The following is a 22,731-nucleotide window of genomic DNA, read 5'->3' on the forward strand; positions in this document are numbered from 1 at the left end:
ATAGATCTGCATTATTTCTACTAATACCACTGTGGGGGCCTTATTACTACTGGGGGAACAGTTAGGGGCCTTTTGTCTACTTGGGGCTCTGTAAGGGCATTAATAATGGAGGGCTCTTATACTAATGGAGGCACTCTTGGTGAGCACTATACCTAATGAGGGCATTCTAGAAGGGAATTCCTATTGGTGGGGCTATGAGGAGGATTATGTCTGGCACTTATTTTTCTTCAGAACAGTATTTGGGGATATAGAAAAGTGAGGAACCCAAGATGTCCGCGTGTCACTCTGCAGAGACAAGGCGGCTGAGATCAGTTGTCCGGAACAAATGGAGAAGATGACAGAAGATCTACATGAGAGGAGACACTGGATATGAGAGGTATAGCAAGTACAGTAAAATGTCTTCAGTGCTAGTTTGAGGTGGTTGGTTGACTTAGAGAACTGGTCAATATGCATTGTGGCTTCGGCCCCAGATCTTTTGGGACCCTAGCAACACCCATGCTCTGTATATGGCAGTCATAATGAATGGAAAATAAGTTATGGCTTTCAGAAAATGGAGACAAACATGATTGGTTTCAAAAATTCTATTGTTAAACCAACTACAAGACAAATTTAGTATTGCCACACCCATAACAACCTGCTATATCAAAATTGTGATAAAAAGAAAAAAAAAAAAAAAAAAAAAAAAAAAAAAAAAAAATAGTATGTACTCCAAAATAGTACCAATCAGTCACCTCATTCCACAAAACTGAGCCCCTACATAAGAAAAAATAAATAAAAATATGGCTTTCAGAAAAGGAGAAAAAAAAAAAATTTACTATGTAAGGCTACTTTCACACTTATGGCAGGACGGATCTGACAGGCTGTTCACCCCGTCGGATCCGTCCTGCCGCTATGTCCCCATTGACAATGGGGACGGGGCGGAGCTCCGGCGCAGGATGGCAAAAGGCTGCCAGACTAAAAGTCCTACATGTCTGACGACCTCTCACCGTGAACTGCCGTGCTGCGCCCCATCCCCATTATAGTCAATGGGGACAGACCGGCGGTCTGGCAAAATGGTGGAAGGACGGATCCGTCAGGGTGAACAGCATATCAGATCCGTCCTGCTGCAAGTGTGAAAGTAGCCTTAACTGAAACTGAAACTAAAATATAAAATTATATATATATATATATATATATATATATATATATATATAATTTTAGTAGACATATTTGGTATTGTTGTGTCCATAACCTGCTCTATAAAAATAGCAGATGATCTAACCTTTCAGGTGAACACCAAAAAAGAAATTCATTTTACCTTGCCTCACAAAACACGTAATGTAGGGTCATATATACACAAAAATTGTACCAATAAGAGTGTCACCTTATCCTATCATTTTCAAAATGATCTTTTCACTTTTTGGGAGTTTCTACTCTAGGGGTGCATCAGGGGTCATTATTGTCATGGCAAATTATCCCAGTGAAATCTGCAGTCCAAAAAACCCCAACAGCGCTCCTTTCCTTCTGCACCCTGTCATGTGCCTGTACAGCAGTTTATGACTACATGTGGGGTGTTTCTGTAAACTGCAGAATCAGGGATTTTATTTGTCTGTTAACCCTTGATGTGTTATAGAAAAAAAAAAATAGACAGACAATTTGCAAAAAAGTTAAATTTAAAACAATTTCCTTGTGGAACACCTAAAGTGTTAAGTTTGTAAAATCATTTTTGGATAACTTGAGGGGTGTAGTTTCTACAATGGGGTCATTTATGGGCGATTTACACTATTTAAGCCCCACAAAGCCACTCTAGAATTGAATCTAGTGGTCCAGAAGGCGGGTTTCAGAAATTCTTAAAAATTTGCTTCTAAAATTCTAAGACCTCATGCACACAAATACATTTCTTTCCGTGTCTTATTATATTTTTTTTAGGGATAATATATGGAACCATTTGTTTCAAAAGGAAAAAAAAAAAAAAAAAAGTGCGCATTGCATTGCAAAATACGAACATGTTTTATTATTGTCCACATTATGGACAAGGATAAAACTTTTCTATTACGGGCCAGCTGTTCTGCAAAATATGGAATGCACATGGACATCTGTATTTTTGGGGACTGCAAAATACATGTCATGTGAGGCCTAAGCCTTATAAGATCCTAAAAAATAAAATGTATAAAGTTATGCGAACATGAAAGTGGACATATGGGGAATGTAAGGTAATAACTCATGATGTACCACCATCTGCCTGAAAAGCAGTTTTGAAAATTCCCAATTTTTCAGTAAGTTTTGGATTTAATAAGGCGAATTATATCAACAAAAATTTTTCACCATCATGAAGTACAATGAGGCAAGAAAACAATTACAGAATTGCTTGGATAAGTAAAAGCAATCTGAAGTTATTACCACATAAAGTGACACGTCAAGTTTCCAAAACAATCCTAATCCTTAAGGTGCAAAATGGCAGGGTTTTAAAGATTTTCCAAGACTAAATTATGACCTATCCTCAATAGGTCATCAGTATCTGATCACAGGGGTCCAACACCTGGGACCCCCCACTGATCAGCTGTTTGTGGTGCTCACAGAAGCCTTTGTGCCTGCTCATCCACATTCTATAGGGCTGAGCTGTGGCTAGGCCACATGACTGATGGATGTGTCATTACTGGCTTAGAGAAGGTTGTGGCATTACTGCAAGCGCTGCAGCCTTCTCAAACAGATGATTAGTGGGGTCCCCAGGTGTCAGCCTCCCACTGGTCAGAAAGTCTTGGAAAACTCCCTTTATGTCTGTCACAAAGACTTCTGAGGAAGTGCCAAACTTGCATAAGGGCTTTTGACTACACAACTTGTGCTTCTTCCAGCAGAACAGTGGGAGTTGAGACCATCTTGGAAAACACTGGTCTTAATAAAATGTCCCCCTGCTAGCATATATACGACCCCACATTGATTTGTCACATTTCATCCGCCAGGGGCTATTATGTACAAAGAAAATCCCCTCAAGTATATAAACCAAGAAAAGCCACAGTATACAAATATTTTATTGCTGCAAAATCAGTTACAAAACAGCACATACAGAACACTTACAAGGCAATGCTGACGATGTAACAGCCATACTATTTTGCACGTTTGGATCTGAGCTGTATAGAGAGAAGGCATGAGGATCACAGCCAGGGCTGAGCAGCAGAAAGATCAAGAAATTCCCACTGCTGAGGGGACTTTGCCATGTACCACACTTCATTGTGGCGGCCGAAAAAGTCTAAAGGAGAATTGTAGCCAGCACGTACGAAGTATGTATAATCAAACTGCAGACCAAGGGCAGCCAGGTTCTGTGCTAGGGCTTTAGCTTGCTCGACATACATCGCGTTAGAGGCGTATCCTCCAAAAGTCCTGGAAGGGGAGGAAGAGAAAAAAAAAAAAAAAAGTGAATATCACGAACATTCAGCAGAGAAGAAACAGTATATAATTACATGTCATGTTCTAACACACACACACACACACAACCTCCTTTACCCAAAGAATCCACAGATGTAGTAACAAAGACTTCACATCCAGAATCATTAAGTGATTGACCATGGGGAAAAGGTTAATGGACAGATTTACTATTGAAGTTACACCAGTTTGGAGGGCTTAGCTCTGTCTGAGATGGCTGCACTTGAGGAGCTCCTCACAGCTACAAGCAACCATACATGCAGCTCCAGGCCTCCAAACAGGACAACTTGTCCTCAGAAGACCTTCCAACCTGAAACTGATTTATGCCAGTCAAGTCAAACCAAAGACTTACAGTCCATTCCCAAGGATCCATGACAACCGTAAGCCATTAACACAAAATGACTATTAAAGTATTCTCCTTAAATGTCAAAGGACTTAATCATCCATATAAACTGGTTCCTACATCGCCCTGAACATTGTAGGCTTAGGTCAAGCCCAGGAGAAGCAGTTCTGTTAGTGTTAAGGACCCATCTGCAGAAGCCACCTTGATGCCTGGTAGATGGGCCTGACATTTGATCAAAAATGTGCACAAAGCTTCTATTTTTCCCTCATTTACAGTAGGTATTGTTGTGGTAAAAATATTAATAGTTGTAATCAGCTCGCATCAAAGTTGTGCAAGGAAAAAGGCAAGTCCATCCTCCATCAGCTACAGCCAGAGAACCACCCAAATGCTACCATCTTGATTCAATTCTCCTGAGCATCTCCTCCCTCATTGCCCAGTGCGTCCTTTATTGACTAAAACAAAGGTGTAAAAGGGGCTGGCCCAAGACAAGGATACAGGAAGTGATGACATATCAAAGGACAGGGAGGGGCAGCCAATGGACACACCCCATACAAACACATGTATACAATAATCTACCATTACCACTGAGAGACATGATGACAATCTATAAAACACACACTAAGATAAAATGTCCGCATAATAAAATTTCCACAACAGTATAATACCACAATAAGTATAATCCCCATTTCCCAGTTTTATTGTTTGTCTGAAATGTTGTGCTGCCATACTGGTTTGTTTGCTTCCTGCATGCTAGCTTTTTGGATGTGCCCCTGCAACTGAATGTCCTAGTCTAATTTTCTTGTAGTCATCCATATAAATGCCATTCTCTGGAAGAAAAACAATGGAGCAGACATTATCTGCATTCAAGAATCCCATCTACTGCTAGGAGATGCCTCTCGAATGAAGCATAAAAAAGTTTCCACCATACTTACCGCTCATGCACACACCAGCCTTTTTGGTGGTTTGAGCATTACAATTTAAGACCACGTAGCATTTGAGAATATGTCTATTGAAAGATAACAGGGGAAGGGTTGTCATGCAAGCTGAATAATATAACATACAATATGTATGTTATGGCCCCAATGCTTTAGATTTTTTAAATAAATTTGCCAAAAATTAGCAGCAGTTCAAGAGGATCATCTAGTAATATTTAGCAACCTGAAACATTATAGCTAATCCAGCATTAGACACTACTAGCCAGAACATGAGACCTACCTCAGAGATATATTCTCTATCAGGTATGGCCAACCTGATGTTCTCCAGCTGTTGCAAAACTACAGCATGCTCAGACTGCCTACAGCCATCAGCAGGGCAAGGTGGGAGTTGTAGTACAACAGCTGGAGAGCCACAGGTTGGCCATGCCTGAATATATATTCTACACACAATAGATTACCGTTTAGCTAATAGACCAGGGATGGCCAACCTGCGGCTCTCCGGCTGTTGCTAAACTACAACTTCCAGCATGCAAAGACTGCCTACAGCTATCAGTCTACAGCAGGGCATGGTGGGAATTGTAGTTTTACAACAGCTGGAGAGCCGCAGGTTGGTAATCCCTGCAATAGACCTTCAAATATCTAACTCCCATAGGACAAATCACATGGTCAGACCCTGCCCCTCCAAATCACTAGTATAGAAAACATACCCAAGCCAGAATACATTTGCCATATTAATTACCCGATTGCCAATAAAGAATGTGTAAATTAGAAAGCTCTTCAGGAATATTTCCAGACCAATGACCTGAGACTAACAAGTCTACTCTCTGGAATACCTACAAGGCTCACACCAGGGGGTTTGGGTTCAGTATGGGGGGGGTTTCCTACAGAAACAATGCAAGCAACTAATTGCAATCCCAATCCCAAGCCCGACAGGGACCTCTCATTATTAACCAACTATTGCCCAATTTCTTATTAATTCAGATGCAAAGAGAGACACAAAAATAACCTAAGATTAGAAAATATCATCCTTCTTGTAAAACCAGATCGGGTTGGGTTTGTCACCAGAAGGCAAGTCCCGAGAGCACATGTAGATTTCTAAATATCTAGAATTGATAGAAGTTTAAAGAATGCCTTCTCTGCTTTTATCTTTGGATGCAGAGAAGGCATTTGACAATACATTGGAATGATATGGTCAACATGCTTAAAAACTTGGTTTTACTGGCCCCATCCCTAAAAAAAAAAAAAAAAAAAAAAGCTTTATACCTCAATCCTACAGCTAGAGTTTAACATAGATTATCCAATATTATAATCTATCAAACCTAAATATGTTCTAGTTGGCCATCTTTATTTCATCTAATCTCACCTACCAGTTCATGTTTTCTCTACACCTTTGACCACATGAAGCATGCACCAAGTAGAAGGTCGCTTCATTGAAGCATAATTGGATGATGCTTTACATAAAAGGAATGTTCTGATTATACTGGAGTTTCTCCTTTGAGGACTTTATTATAATGGTATTCTGATTTACACTATCAAACGTAACAGTTAGAAATTAAAAACACTACTGAAACAGAAAATACATCAGTTCTGGAACAATCGGCACTTAGTGTTGTCTAACCCGTTTTAGGTCTTGTCCATCAGGTGTGGTTTATTGGAAATGTGCATAGGTTTGTAGTAGGGATCGACCGATTATCGGATTTACCGATATGATCGGCCGATATTCAGGATTTTGAACGCCATAGGTATCGGCATTTATTTTGCCGATATTCCGATAGCGTATTGGGAACACAGATCGCGCTGCTCAGTGTTCCCTCAGCAGCAGCACAGGGGAGAAGGAAGCAGTGTCTCCTCCCCCTGTGCTGCTGCCGCCAATGAGAGGGCAGGGGACAAGAGGGGAGGAGCTATGGCCACTGCGCCACCAATGAAGCTTAATCTCATTTATTCATATACAGGAGGCGGGAGCTGCAGAATCATAGCCGGCTCCCGACCTCTATGAGCTGTAGCTGCTCAGGTGCCGCGGATCACAGCTACTTGTCATAGAGGTCGGGAGCCGGCTATGTGATCCTGCAGCTCCCGCCTCCTGTATATGAATAAATGAGATTAAGCTTCATTGGTGGCGCAGTGCGCCCCCTCCCCCCCAGTATTAAGCAGTGGTGGCGCATAGGGCCCCCCACCCCAGTCGCAGTGCGCCCCCCCCCCCCCCCACAGGATCCCCTCTCCCCTGCTCCTCCGATCGGAGCCCCAGCAGTGTAATGCTGGGGCTCCGATCGGTTACCATGGCAGCCAGGATGCTATTGAAGCCCTGGCTGCCATGATAAGCTCCATGCTGCTGTGTGCACAAAGCACACAGCAGCAGGGACAGTGTGAGCTCCTATTCACCCTGATAGAGATCTATCAGGCTGAATAGGACAAGGGTTCTAGTCCCTAAGGGGGCTAAAAGTAAAAAAAAAAAAAAGAAGTTAATAAAAGCATCAAAAAATTAAATATAAATGAAAAAGAAAGATTTACAAAAAAAAAAAAAAAAACGACATTAACAATAAACATAAATTTTCAGCAGATGTGGGATTTTTTTTATTTTTCTTCAAAAATGAAAATTCCCAGAATAGCGGTATAAATTATCGGCTATCAGCCTGAAAGTTCACAAATTATCGGTTCTAAAAAAAAAAAAAAAAAATTTATATCGGTCGATCCCTAGTTTGTAGGAAAGTGTGCGGTTTAACCACCTCCGGACCGCCAAACGCACATGTGCGTTCGAGGTGGCAGCGCTGCGCACAGTCACGCATATACGCGTCATCTCGCGAGACGACGCGACTATGCGTTCGCGCCGGTATTTAGTCAGCAACCTGCCAGCCAATGATCGTGGCTGGCAGGTTGCTGATTTTTTAAAAATCCAATCAAAGTGCCAGATAGCAGATCATATTAGTAAATATGATCTGTTATATGGCTGCCTGCTCCTCTGCTGGTTCTTTTCGTCGGTTGGATCCAGCAGAGGAGCAGGCTTCACAGTGAGTACACCAAACACTACACTATAGCCCCTGATCACCCCCCTGAACCCCAATTAACCCTTTGATCACCCCTTTGATCACCCCTGTCAATCACAAGTCAAAAGAAAAAAAGTGATCAGTGCAAACTGTCACTTTTTTTTCACTGTTATTGACCGTTAGGTTTTAGGTATAGTTTAGGTCCCTTGGTTAGGTAGTTAGCGATCAGTTAGCGCCCAGCAGTCCGTTATTCGCTGATTAGCATATCGCTAATCAGCATTTGTACTTTTATAGTATCTGGAAGTGATCAAAACTGATCACGGTCAGATCTATAATAGTACTAGTGTCACTTTAGTTCGCCCTCCACCCAAAACGCAGTGTTTGCCCGATCAGGCCTGATCGGTCGCCCACACGTGCGTTCGCCCACGCCCGCCCCACCGCAGTGACAAAAAAAAAAAATCACTGCACATTCACTTTACACGCACTGCGGCGATAAAAAAAAAAAAAAAATCAGTTTTGATATTTTTTATCAACCGCAGCGGCCTCCGGTACTTCGCTAGCCTCCCCTTTGTAAGACAGGCTTGCTTTTTTTTTCTTGGGTAGTCTCAGGGAATACCCCTAAATTTAGTTGCCCACATGTCTAACAGGGGGTATTCCTCTGAAGAGGCCTACAGGCTTCTGACCCAGTCGGATGAGGAGTGGGAACCCTCATCTGATGAATCCAGCGCGTCAGAATACGAACCTGTAGAAAGCAGTGGCTCTCTGACCCAAAGTTCGGACGAGGAGGCTGAGGTCCCTGATACCACCAGGCGTACCCGGCCCCGTGTCGCTAGACCGCAGGTTGCGCAGGATCCGCTTCAAGAGCAGCAGAGTGGGACTGGTGCTGTCGGATTACGTGGTGCTGTCGGATTACTTAGTACCAGCACTGCCGTACAACCTGGTGAAGTAGCGAGCACCAGAAGGGCAGTTGAAGCTGGTACGGTGGAACGTGCAGTAGTGACCCCGTCGCAGCCACCGCAAAGACGTGCCCGTAGAGCCCCTAGAATCCCAGAGGTGCTGGCAAACCCTGATTGGCAGTCCCCAACTTCAGCCGCACCTGTAGTTTTCCCTTTCACTGCCCAGTCTGGAGTTCGGGTTGAGACGGCTCAGATCGGTTCGGCCCTGGGATTTTTTGAGCTGTTCTTGACTGCGGAGCTTTTAGACATAGTTGTGGCCGAAACAAACAGGTATGCCACACAATTTATCACCGCTAACCCGGGAAGCTTTTATGCCCAGCCTTTCCGGTGGAAACAAGTCCAAGTTTCCGAACTTAAAACTTTTCTGGGCCTCCTCCTCAACATAGGCCTGACAAAAAAGCATGAATTGCGGTCATATTGGTCCACGAACCCGATTCATCACATGCCCATGTTCTCTGCTGCCATGTCCAGGGCACGTTTAGAGGCCATCCTGCGGTTCCTGCACTTTAGTGACAACACCGCCTCCCGTCCCAGGGGCCACCCTGCTTTTGACCGGCTCCACAAAATTCGGCCCCTCAGACCATTTCAACCAGAAATTTGCAGATATTTATACCCCAGAGCAAAACATCTGCATAGACGAGTCCCTGATACATTTTACCGGGCGCCTTGGCTTCAAACAATACATCCCAAGCAAGCGTGCCCGGTATGGGGTCAAATTGTATAAGCTCTGTGAAAGGGCCACAGGCTATACCCACAAATTTCGGGTCTATGAGGGAAAAGATCAGACCCTGGAGCCGGTCGGTTGCCCTGACTACCTGGGGAGCAGTGGGAAGACAGTTTGGGACTTGGTGTCACCCTTATTCGGCAAGGGGTACCATCTTTATGTGGACAATTTTTACACAAGTGTGGCCCTCTTTAGGCATTTGTTTCTAGAACGGATTGGCGCCTGTGGTACCGCGTGAACTAGTCGCGCGGGCTTCCCCCAACAGCTCGTTACCACCCGTCTTGCAAGGGGGCAGAGGGCCGCACTGTGTAACGAAGAACTGCTCGCGGTGAAATGGAGAGACAAGCGTGACGTTTACATGCTCTCCTCCATTCACGCAGACACGACAATACAAATTGAGCGAGCAACCCGTGTCATTGAAAAGCCCCTCTCAGTCCACGACTAACCTCCACATGGGAGGGGTTGACTTCAATGACCAGATGTTGTCTCCGTATTTAGTTTCCCGACGCTGGTATAAGAAGGTGTCTGTATATTTAATTCAATTGGCTCTGTACAATAGTTTTGTTCTCTACAGTAAGGCTGGGAGAACTGGATCCTTCCTCAAATTTCAGGAAGAGATCATCGAGAACCTCCTGTATCCAGGAGGTTCCGTGGCCCCAACCACCAGTGTAGTTAGCCATCTACACGAGCGACATTTCCCCAATGTCGTTCCTGGTACCTCAACCCAACCGTCACCCCGAAAAAGATGTTGTGTCTGTAGCAGGAGTGGAATAAGGCGTGACACCCGCTATTTCTGTCCTGACTGTCCGGACCACCCTGCCCTATGCTTTGGAGAGTGTTTCCGGAAGTACCACACACAGGTACACCTAGCATAGGGATCATCTCACCAGGATAGGCACACAGGGCTATTAGGGCCCATTCACTCACTGCTGCTGCAAACGTCTCCTTTCACATGGGACAAAGTGCATAACGCACTTCGCCACATCTTTGGGCGATTTGCGCTTTGCACATTGACCCATGGGGAAGGAGAGGTTTGTTCTATAAAAGGTAAAAAAAAAAAAAAAAAAAAAAAAAAACACAAACACACCAGTAAGCAAACACGTTAATGTTCAGGTAAAAAAGTTAAAGTTTATATGTTCTGTTGCAAAATTAATAAAATTATTGCGTTGTGGCCTGGTTCTCTTTTTTTACCTTCCAGGTGGACCAACCGATTGACCAGCTGCAGCACCGATGTGCATTCTGACAGAAGCATTGCGCTGCTGTCAGATTACACGCAAGTCAGTGTATGCGGCGCTGCAAGACGGGATTTTCTCCTCTGCAGTGACAGATACGTTTGCCAAGGCATACGAGCTGAGGAGGAGGCGGCGTTCCTATGCTTTGGCAAGCACATTATATATATATATATATATATATATATATATATATATATATATATATATATATATATATATATATATATATATATATATATATATATATATATATATATATATATATATATATATATATCCCGGCAATGATTTATTCATCCACATCGATCGATGCGAATGAAGAAATCTGTGCCGTTCATTTTTTTTTTCTTTCAGCCCAGAGGCTGAACGGAAAAAAAAAAATCTCATTACCTGTATGCTCAATATAAGGAGAATAGCAGAAACTCCTAATGCTGGCCATACATGTGATGATTGCGGATACCCTCAAATGCCAGGGCAGTACAAACACCCCACAACTGACCCCATTTTGGAAAGAAGACACCCCAAGGTATTTGCTGAGGGGCATATTGAGTCCATGAAAGATTGAAATTTTTGTCCTAAGTTAGCGGAAAGTGAGACTTTGAGAAAAAAAAAAACCAATTTCCGCTAACTTATGCAAAAAAAATAAAAAAAATTCTATGAACTTGCCAGGCCCCTCATTGGATACCTTGGGGTGTCTTCTTTCCAAAGTGGGGTCACATGTGGGGTATTTATACTGCCCTTGCATGTTAGGGGCCCTAAAGCGTGAGAAGAAGTCTGGGATCCAAATGTCTAAAAATGCCCTCCTAAAAGGAATTTGGGCACCTTTGCGCATCTAGGCTGCAAAAAAGTGTCACACATCTGGTATCGCCGTATTCAGGAGAAGCTGGGGAATGTGTTTTGGGGTGTCATTTTACATATACCCATGCTGGGTGAGAAAAATATCTTGGTCAAATGCCAACTTTGTATAAAAAAAGGGAAAAGTTGTCTTTTGCCAAGATATTTCTCTCACCCAGCATGGGTATATGTAAAATGACACCCCAAAACACATTCCCCAACTTCTCCTGAGTACGGCGATACCAGATGTGTGACACTTTTTTGATGCCAAGGTGGGCAAAGGGGCACACATTCCAAAGTGCACCTTTCGGATTTCACCAGTCATTTTTTACAGATTTTGATTGCAAAGTTCTTCTCACACATATGGGCCCCTAAATTGCCAGGGCAGTATAACTACGCCACAAGTGACCTTATTTTGGAAAGAAGACACCCCAAGGTATTCCGTGAGGGGCATGGCGAGTTCCTAGAATTTTTTTTTTTTGTCGCAAGTTAGTGGAATATGAGACTTTGTAAGAAAAAATAAAAAAAATAAAATCATCATCATTTTCCGCTAACTTGTGACAAAAAATAAAAAGTTCTATGAACTCACTATGCCCATCAGCGAATACCTTAGGGTGTCTACTTTCCGAAATGGGGTCATTTGTGGGGGTTTTCTATTGTTTGGGCATTGTAGAACCTCAGGAATCATGACAGGTGCTCAGAAAGTCAGAGCTGTTTCAAAAAGCGGAAATTCACATTTTTGTACCATAGTTTGTAAATGCTATAACTTTTACCCAAACCATTTTTTTTTTGCCCAAACATTTTTTTTTTATCAAAGACATGTAGAACAATAAATTTGGTGAAAAATTTTATATATGGATGTCATTTTTTTGCAAAATTTTACAGCTGAAAGTGAAAAATGTCATTTGTTTGCAAAAAAATAGTTACATTTTGATTAATAACAAAAAAAGTAAATGCCAGCAGCAATGAAATACCACCAAATGAAAGCTCTATTAGTGAGAAGAAAAGGAGGTAAAATTCATTTGTATGTCAAGTTGCATGACCGAGCGATAAACGGTGAAAGTAGTGTAGTGCCGAAGTGTAAAAAGTGCTCTGGTCATGAAGGGGGTTTCACCTAGCGGGGCTGAAGTAGTTAAGTAAACCGATATAACAAAAGCAATGACAGGTGCACTTTGCGGTCTCACTAACCCTCATACTGGTGTAAAGTTGAGATTAGCCAACATATGTCCTCCAAGTAGGGTATGTTGGCTAATCTCAGTTTTACACCAGTATGAGGGTTAGTGAGACCGCAGAGTGCGCCTGTCTTTGCTTTTGTTACGTTATTTTTACTGTTAAATCACATCCACACATTTGCTATCCTGTGTAGGATGTCCATTGTGGTCCGCTACAGGCATCCTCCATTCTAGCAGCGGACCACAAATGCAGGAACTGCCCCCCGTATAGATTCACCACTGCATGTGGGGTTGAGCACTTCCTGCTCATCAATACCATGCCAATCTGTAGTTTAAGTAGACTGCTCCAATATTGGAACTTTTTGCAGCAAACCCAGGTCAGTGTATAGACTATGTAAACTTACAGTAGACCGAGTTTAACCAGCATCAACCATAAATCTGGTGCTGTTGAAAACAAAGTTTACACTGTTATTTAAACATTAGCAAATCTGCCCCATGGTTTCAAAAAAGCCAAATTAAAGATTAGGCAAAGGGTGACTTTTGGAGTAATATGCCACACGTGTGTAGGGGCCCTTATACTGTACAGCAGATCACCTGACACGTTCAGCTGGTTGTGAGGTCTGAGAAATGAGACCCTCTATGGTCAGTTGCTCGATGTGCCTGTATAAGGTCTCATTCACACAGCCCACAGAACAGAAACCGACTGTGTGACCACCACAAATCCATTAACTTCAATGGGTCCTTGCACTGCATGTTGTGACAACGTCTAGAGCTTGTCCCATCTTGCTGCATGGTTACAGAAGCCCTTCCACATCCAAGCAAGATATGACAAGTCCTGTGCTTCACCACAACATGTACAAACCCATTTAAAAAAAGGGGTTGTCCGGGATCAGCTCTGAACCCGGACAACCCCCTTTAAGTCATGGGTCAGCACCGTGATGCTGTGTGCATACTGTCAGTAACTTGTGGCTCTGTGTTTGGCAGACCACAAAACATGGTTGTGTAAATGGGGCCTAAGAAATGTTTAGGCATAAACCGTATATTCACCCTTGTCATGCAATGTCTGTGCCATAGTTTTAGGTTTTTCTTTACATGTTGCTACAACAGAACAAATGGACCACGATGTGAACTGGCAGCGACTTACTTCACATATAGAGAAACTGCAGGATATGTATCCAGGTAAACTTCAGGGTCTGTAGGCGTCGGAGGTTTCTTCACTTCATGTGACACAAAGAAGGACATAGTGGCACTGCCAGCAAGGGGTTGCTTTAATGGCATGTATACCATCACCGGTACTGTCATATTCATCTTCAGCCCTATATAGGAAACAGATTATCAGTATGGATTATACAACATATTGATGCCATATTGTCTACAAAGCCTCCGAAACACCTCACTGGATAGCTAAACCTCAATACCTCTTGTATCAGGGCCAACACCTCGTTCTGCAAGTCAACTACAGAACTACTTAAAAAAAAAAAGAAAGTGAAGTATGTGAATTAAAGACACCAAGTTTGGGTGAAGTCCAAAGGCAATTTTCATTTATATGACTGGTGTTAATACACATCTTCATGGGTTTGGACGTCTCCACATTGTAGGCCAGATGCATACCTTTATATGGGAAAATTCCTACATCACCATACGTTAGCGTTAAAATACAGAATCTCCATATTATGCCATGGTTTGAAGCTCTAGACACAAGGATGCTCCATTGTTGCCTCATCTCAGGCAATGGAGGCATATCGCTAGGATATGCCCCCATTGTCTTACAGGTGTGGGTGCCCCCGCTGGAAGCTGCACCTATAGCGAGAACAGAGCCACACAAAGTGGTGGCTGGATGAATCCAGTCACAAAAAACACTCAGCCCACAGTAGAGAATGGGAGCGCTCCATGCATGACCAGCCACCGCTCCCATTCACTTCTATGGGCCTGACGGAAGCAGCCGAGCCAGCGCTCAGCTATTTTTGGTGGCCACATAGAAATAAATGGATGGTGGCTGCGCATGCACAGTGTGCCCTCACAGCTCCGTTTGATATATCCATCGATATGCGTCCATTATCTGAGATGAGAACCCCTTTAAAGCTTTGTATTCCATTTTATTCTTTACCATTATTGTTCTGGTGCAGTGCCAGACAGTACTGTTGGCATTTACTTATGATTGAAACCCCTGACAGAACCAATCATTTTGATAGCAAGAATAGCACAAGATGGCCTTATCTAAGAACACAACCTACCTTCAGCATTCTTCCCATTGATATACCTAAACAGACGACTGAAGCTAGTCACCATCCCTATGTTAAAAGAGTCCTGTTTTAGTGAAGTTGTGACCCAATGAGTTTCCTCATAGCGACGAAGTTCAAAGTCCTGAAAATGTAAACATCCAATTAGAACACAATTAAACCGTCAGCAGCTAGGCTAGGGTGACCAGTTAAAAGTAAAACTAGGTCTTGCGACTCATGCACACGATTATCCAATGAAAACAAATTGGATAGTTCAATGTGTGATATTCCACAAAGACTCAAGTCTACAAGAGCACACCTAAATATCATAGTTTATTAGTCAATTATTCATACAAAACATAATATCTTTAAAAATAAGGAGTAGTGCATGAAGTACTGTAGCAGCATGTACCCCCTCAGAGTTCACTGGATCATGTACTGTAAGCTCGGAGATGTTATATCCATTGGGGTCCGACAATTGACCTCACAAAATGGACAAATATCCACAACCCTGTACAAGGCCTTGCATAAAACAATGACTCATTACCAAAGTATGGTGGTCACACGGCCAGTGCCCAGAGAATTATTCCCAGTTAGACCTAAAAGCATAAACCATACTGAACCAAACAAAACCAGAAGAAACTACTGCAAGGTAAACAGTCACAAGGGACCTGGAGGAGATGCCAATCCCTGGCATCTCTAGGTCCCTGGTTAGTACTTATAACAGGTTCCCTGATCAGTGACATCCATGAAATAACCTGAAGCCTCAAGCAGGCTTTGGAGCTTATTTCAGGACTATACCAATAAAGGCCACTAGGTGGCGGCATTGTATTGGTATAGTGCATATGAAGTCTTCAATGATGGCCAAGTAGCCAACAACGAACACAGTGGGCAATCTAATTTGCCAGTTATTGTCACCCATGGGGACTTAAAGTAAAAAGCTTACAAATAAAAAATAAATAAAAATAAGCCTAAAAGTTTAAGTCACCTCCTAAAAAGGAGTCAATTGTATGCGAAAATGCCCATACAGTTAATATAACCGTATTAAAGGGATTCTGTAATCAGATTTAACCCCCCCCCCCTCTAACCTAAACATACTCTCATGTCCAGACTAAGAAGAATTCTAAGCTGGCCTTCTTAAACCTCACTGTGGCTCTATTTGCCCAAAAAACTGTTTTTTATAACCCGTCAATCACTAAGGTGTCACATCACACATTTCAAGGGGCTGCAAAGAAAAAAATAAAATCACTGCTTGTTTGCATCAGCCCATTACACAAGCTAATGCAAAGTGACTGGGGAGGAATGATCACTACCACAGTCATTCCTCCCATCGATTATCGGCAGCACATTCCTGATTACACGGCGAGATGTAACAGGGGCTTAGAGATTTCCAGGTAAAAAATAAAAATTAACACGTTTCGTGGGCCTGAGAAAGAAGATTCATACTTTCCTGCTCCCGCTGTCTCCATCTTCTGGGTCTGGCGCTGTTCACATCCAGTTGGATATGGGCACAATCACTTGTACCGCTCCAGCCAATGACTGGCCTCAGTGGTGATGTGGCCACAAGCAGCGTTTCACTGCTGAAGCCAGTCATTTGCTGGAGAGGTGCTCCGGGACCGGAAGATTGAGATGGCGAGACCAGCATGGAGCAGGAAATTAGGAATTTTCTGTATAAGGAACAAGTAACGTTATTTTAACTAGGAAACTCCTTAAGTGGCGACATTTCCTTCCTGCCTCCTATTCACAAATGAGCGCTTTACTTCACTGCAGAGGACGGCGCTCACTGGTTCATACCACCTTCTGCACCCCTGATATACTGTAGGTGCCCTGCACTAACCAGTAAGCACTTTCCCTGAAGGCTTACGCACACAGTCCGCATATGAGACTTGTGGCTTGGACGTGGACCTAGTGACTTCAATGGGACTGCAAAAGATGCAGATAGAACTCCATTTGCTGTCCCCCTCCATTACTCTGTCAGGCATAGTTATATCTGCACATTAAGGTCTGACAATATTAGAACCAAAATGGAGATTCACATTACCTTTAAGAGGCCAAACTGTTGGAATAAGCCAAAAAAAGGTCAGGATAAGTTTAACAGGTACGGAAAATCACTGGCATGCAATGTATATTGTTTTAAAAGTTATGGCCAACAGATGTGGCATCTTAAAGAATATAATGGTCTCATGTAAACTATCTTAAGTACCGGGTCAAGAGAGGTTATTGCTTAAGACACTGGTAGGCAGCGTTATGCCATATAATCACCAGTATAAAGTATATTCACATGTGATTGCATATAATTTTGTATATTTTAACCAATGATATATAATGTTTGTATAATTATGCATCATTGTATCCGTTTATATATGTATCAATGAGAGTATATTCTGTAGAAGCATATAAGCTGGTTTTCTACTAAGAGGATCTTCTTTTAGTGAAGAGCTTAATTATCTTAGATGACAATTAATCAGTCATTTGGATGGCCAAGATACACAAACTGGGTAAAACTTTCTAAAGGACCATTATACTCTTATCTGCCCCATAAATTCAGGGATTAGGGAAACTTCTAATACCGCCAGTCAGTCTGAGCAAAGTGTCAGAAAGAGTACCTCCTAATTGATTTAAGGTGGAAAAGGTCAACGTTTAAGTGGTGTAATGAAGATATATACTTAAAATATTTAAAATTGTTATATATGATACAACAGTGCCATCATGTGGTAGATGGGCAGAAGTTTCTAAGGAATGCCAATGAAGTGACATGATTACCATACGTTACACCCACCTTATCTAATTGGAAATCCCTAATCTAGAAGGGGATGAGTTTTTAGATAACATGGGGTATAAAGTAGGCATGTAAGAGGTTAGACAGGACTTAAAACGGAAAAAAAAAAAAAAAAAAAAAAAAAAAAAAAAAAAAAACCACAGGTAAAACTTCTGCAAGTAAAAGGACTTCAACAACTAAAATACAACAAGAAAATCTTGCTACAAAGAAACATTGGCCATAAGAAGGATTTATCACAAAAGAAACTTGGATTAATTTTTGCATACTGGAAAAGTTTTGAGAACTGATCACATCCAAAAACTCAGTTCATCCTTGACCCAGTAATGTATATTTATACTTACTGATTGTGGTATTAATAAGATATTCCTCTCAGCATATAGTCAGGAGTTCCCATACTGAGGGCACATATAGTGTTAAACACCTCTAAATGCTAGTTGTCCTCTTAGCAAAGATGCATATTGCTAATGGGAGATTAGACATTGTCTGAGTGGAGGTAAAACTCGGGAAAATTATATTTCCATAGTCTGATTGCCAAACAGGGTAATATATATATATATCTTTGATTGGTCATAAGGACACAGTGGATCAGTTATTCTTCCTGTATTAATCAGTGTTTATCCTTTATCTTCAATTTTGATATTGTCCTTGTATTAATTTGTATGCCATTTTACTGCATTTATTTGTAATAAAATTTTATATAATTAATTGCACCCCGTTTTGTTATCTGCACAAATTAACTTTAGATCATCAATAAAAGAACTGGCATTTATATGTCTGCCAATTAAATTTTTCATAATATGAAATCATATTTTTTATGATTTCATATCTTATATGAAATAAATACCCGACAACTCCTTTCTGCAAAATGCAGAATACACATGGCTGGTGTCCTGCGGACCAAAAGAAAAAGGTACGGTCATGTGTATGAGGCCTTACTTACCTGGGAAAGCACTGATTTGTTAACCCTTTAATAACCAGGCCTGAAAAGGCCTTAATGACTAGTCACTTTTATATGATTTATCACACGTGGGTCAAACACTCGTAGCTTTTTAATTTTTTGGACTACCAAAATAACTTTTACAGCTTTTTATTACACAGGGCTTTAATAAAAAAAAAATTAGTTTTATTAGTGGGAAACTACAATTTTTTCCATTTCATTTTTATTCAAATATGCAAATTAATTTCCTATATGTGTTAGATCGCTTTATTATACAAAATGTATAGTTTTACATGAATGAGGTAATAAATGTAATTTTGGTTGGTAGGAGCAATTTTTTTACTTTGATGTATTTTACCATTTTATAATATATAAATATATTTCTGCTACAAAAAGACTTTTTGGGGACCGCCTTTTTTTGCACTATTTCCACTGCAACTGGAGAATCCAAAGGAGACCCAGTTACAGGGAAAACCAGCCTCCTGGTGAGGCTTTGTACAGGGCAGAGCTGGTGAGGCCGGGTCTAAACTGTACAGCGCGCCACTCACCTGTGTGAGGAGAAGGCAGAAGCTCTGATACACTGCTCCTGCCTTCTCCTCGGCTCCCCCGCTGTCTGACAGCCGGGGACCCGTCCTGCTACAGTGTGGGAGCAGGAGCTGTAATGCAGTCAGAACACAGAGAATCACATAATCAGCTGCGTTTCTGCCCAGCAGGATGGGGGCACACACCATTGCTCTGGGGGCCACATGCGGCCCTCAGGTTGTGCACCCCTGATCTATACAGTGGCACTATGTTTTTGGCATTTATGTCATGCCCTTATATCTGATGTATTATGTATAGGGGTCCTGTGGGCATTTTTTCCAGTGAATGTAATGCTGCTAATACATATGCATTTTTATTTTTGCAAATTATTAGTCTAATAAAATCTGTTTTTTTCTTTTCCACTATATATCTGCTGCTGTTTCTTTGGGGGGGGGGGGGGGGGGGTAATTGATAATGTCTCCAGATATGTGCAAAAAAAAAGTTGCACTTCACCACTAAAAACATATAAAGTACAACAACCCTGGGGTGACATAGAAATGGGTTTTGTGACAAATTCAGGGGAACCTACATAAATAGGTTGGGGGGGGGGAATAAACCTGAATTAAGCTACATTCACACAATCGTATGTACTTTACAAAAATATGGGTGTCCTATTGCGGATCCATTGTAGCTATGCCTATCCTTATCTACAAAACAGACAATAGGACATGCGCTGTATTTTTTGCAGGGCTGTGGAACGCTTTTTTTTTTTGCGGACCCACTGAAATGAATGGGTCCTAATCCAAACCACAAAAAAAAAAAATTAATAAATTGGGGCACAATTTCACTAGTCAATGTGTAAAAAAAATAAATAAAATATGTGACCTTAAAACTAAAAACACTTTAGTATATGTGCCCCACTAAAGTTTTTGCAGACTATGTGGAACCATTCATTCCAATGGGTCTGCAAAATCTATAACATGTCCTATTATCACATTACTGACAATGAGAGGACTGTTTCATTAGGCGCCCAGCTGTTCCATTCCACAAAACACAGGGATATATGTATTTTGAGGATCTGGTTTTTGCAGACCACGAAATACAGTTCTGCGCTTTTTTTTTTTATTGTGCACAAAAAACACACAATACTGAATTTTTTTTCCATTGCGGAGCACTCATTAGACTCTTTACATCGGAAACCCACAAAAAAATATATTTTTCCTTTTTTTTTTTTCACACACACTTTCTTGTTGGGAAAGGTGGCAACCCTACAGCCAGTACCAAAGCCCACTAAGGAGTCCTACCTCAAAGCATTTAGAATTATCATGGTAATTCCCTAAGGGCTGTTTCACATGAGCGGATGCCGTGCGTGGCATCCGCTCCATGAAAGAGTGCCAAGACTCGATGCAGACTGCAGAGGCATGGAGCATTAACATGACTGATGAGATCACAGAGAGGCACGGAGCATTATCAGTCATGTTAATGCTCCGTGCCTCTGCAGTCTGCATCGGGTCTTGGCTGTCATTCACAGAGCAGATGCCACGCACGGCATCCGCTCGTGTGAAACAGCCCTAAGAATCACAACTACGGGCAATATGAAGTTTGCCTACATGGAGACAATACATTTAACACTGTATAGAAACAGCAGTAAAAACTAAGTGAGAATCATCAAACTGGTGTAAAGTAGAACTGGCTTAGTTGCCAATAGCAACCAGATTCCACCTTTCATAGCTCCTTTGGAAAAGAGATGGAATCTGGTTGCTAGGGGCAATTAAGCCAGTTCTATTTTACACCAGTTTGATAAATGACCCCATATGTTTTTGAAGGAGTCAACTTTGGATCTATGATCCAAAGCTCAAGTCACTCAAGCCTAGCCCTGACCGATTTACAATCTTCACAGCTGGAAGTGGGTATAAGAAGGAGAACTATTCCAGTCAAGGGCCTGAGTAGTTTTCACTCCAAGAGAGGTGCACCCAATGAGCACCAGTTACAGATACATAGACTAGGACAGCACAGGAGGTTCTACCAGTTGACAGAAGAGAACTGATCATTTTAGAACAGTAGGTGAAAATAGTAACTAATAAGTGAATCCACAACTAGAAAACATGACGACTCCACCACCCCTCCCCCACACTTACAGCATATTCTGTCACCAGCCGGTACTTTGGACAGTCATAGTTGTGACAAAATGGAGGCAGCTTATTCTGACTGGAGACATCAGAAGCTTGTACTGCAATCCCCAGTACAGAGAGCAGCCCCAGCAGAAGTCTTCTCCTCACCTCCATGTCTGGATGTGTGTGAGGGGAGCTCAGCTGCTGATATAGGAGGTGGATATGGGTGGAGCAGAGAACGTTCCCAATCATCAGGTTAGAGCCTGGAGTTATGTCCGATCACCGTCACCTGGAGACAACACAGGAGCACATTAAGGCTAGGTCTACACGACGACATTTGTAGTGCAACATTTTGTTGCACCAATGTCGCACAACAATTTTTATAATGGCAGTTTATGGTGTTGCACTGCAACATGCTGCGACTGCGACACAACAGTCGCAGAAAAATCCATCCAAGTTGTATTTTTATGTGACACTGTTGACTATCATTATAAAATATTACTACTTATTGTTGCCTTAGGCTAGGGCTACACAGCGACAATAAGGGTACAACTACACTGCTACGTGTTTTTGTAATGATAGTCAATGCCGTCGCACCGCAACATGCTGCAACTGCAATGTGACAGTCTGCTGCGCGTTGCCGTGATGCCACATGATGACCACATTTGCGGATCCACAATACACAGGCGCCGTTCAGTTCAGTGGGCATTCCACGGATGCGGACCCATTCACTTCAATAGGTCCGCAAATCCGGAGATGCAGAATGGTGCTGAACGGAACCCTTCGGAAGCAAAGCACTACGAGTGCTTCCATGGGGTTTCGTCCGGTATTTCCGTTCCGCAAAAAGATAGAACATGTCCTATCTATTTGCGCATCGGCCGGATCGCAGACACATAAAAGTGAATAGGTCTGCAATCCGCTGCGGCTGCCCCACGATCGGTGTTCGTGCATTGCGGGTCGCAGAACGGTGACAGGGCGCACACGTTTGTGTGCAGGAGGCCTTACACAACTTTTCTGCAACACATGTCGCCGTGTAGCCCTAGCCTTAGAGCTTGTTCACATCACTGTTATGAATTCCGGTTTTTTTTCTATTATAACATGGTTACGGAATCCATAAGACGGAAGTCAAAACAGTAGACCTTCAATAGGCATTCCATTTTGATCCTCCATAATACAAGTCTATGGGCAGCATAACGGATTCGTCCTGGTTTCCATAATGCAGGAGTCCAGTCGTGCATAACGGAAACCAGGATGGATCCGTTATGCTGCGCATAGACTTGTATTATGACGGAATGCAAAACGAAAGCCTTTAAAAGACACTGCCCGTAAGCTTTCTGTCATAATACAAGTCTATGGGAATCATAACGGATCCGTCTGGTTTCCTATCGACAGGACTTTGTTTTCCGTCTTGCATAACGGGAACTAGACAGATCCGTTATGCTTCCCCATAGACTTCTATTATGACGGATCAAAACGGCGTGCCACTTAAAGGCTTCCGTTTTGACATCCGTCTTATGGATTCAGTTATTTTCCGGTATAACCATGTTAGCATAGGACATGTTCTATCTTTTCTGCAGAGCCGCGGTA

At 42.2% G+C, this 22,731-nt stretch overlaps 1 protein-coding gene across 1 annotated transcript; it reads right to left on the reverse strand.

The window, feature by feature from the left end:
• Positions 1-3,128: 3,128 nt before the first annotated feature.
• LOC122923613 (heme-binding protein 2-like) lies at positions 3,129-21,436 on the reverse strand. The gene is made up of 4 exons (XM_044274480.1): positions 21,313-21,436; positions 14,811-14,940; positions 13,721-13,892; positions 3,129-3,357 (listed from the first exon to the last, which is right to left on the reverse strand). Exons 1-4 carry the CDS (start codon positions 21,394-21,396, stop codon positions 3,132-3,134), a joined length of 612 nt encoding a protein of 203 aa, XP_044130415.1. The 5' UTR covers positions 21,397-21,436; the 3' UTR covers positions 3,129-3,131.
• Between the last annotated feature and the right edge of the window lie 1,295 nt (positions 21,437-22,731).

The sequence above is a fragment of the Bufo gargarizans genome, unplaced genomic scaffold, assembly GCF_014858855.1.
Source record: "Bufo gargarizans isolate SCDJY-AF-19 unplaced genomic scaffold, ASM1485885v1 original_scaffold_1775_pilon, whole genome shotgun sequence".
Lineage (NCBI taxonomy): Eukaryota > Metazoa > Chordata > Amphibia > Anura > Bufonidae > Bufo > Bufo gargarizans.

Excerpts from the sequence above, each read along its gene's own strand:
- LOC122923613 (XM_044274480.1), bottom strand. The coding sequence starts at position 21,396 with ATGATTGGGAACGTTCTCTGCTCCACCCATATCCACCTCCTATATCAG. Across the intron at positions 14,941-21,312 it reads ACACACATCCAGACATGGAG|GACTTTGAACTTCGTCGCTA; the intron begins GTGAGGAGAAGA and ends TTACATTTTCAG. Across the intron at positions 3,358-13,720 it reads GCAGTTTCTCTATATGTGAA|GACTTTTGGAGGATACGCCT; the intron begins GTAAGTCGCTGC and ends CTCCCCTTCCAG.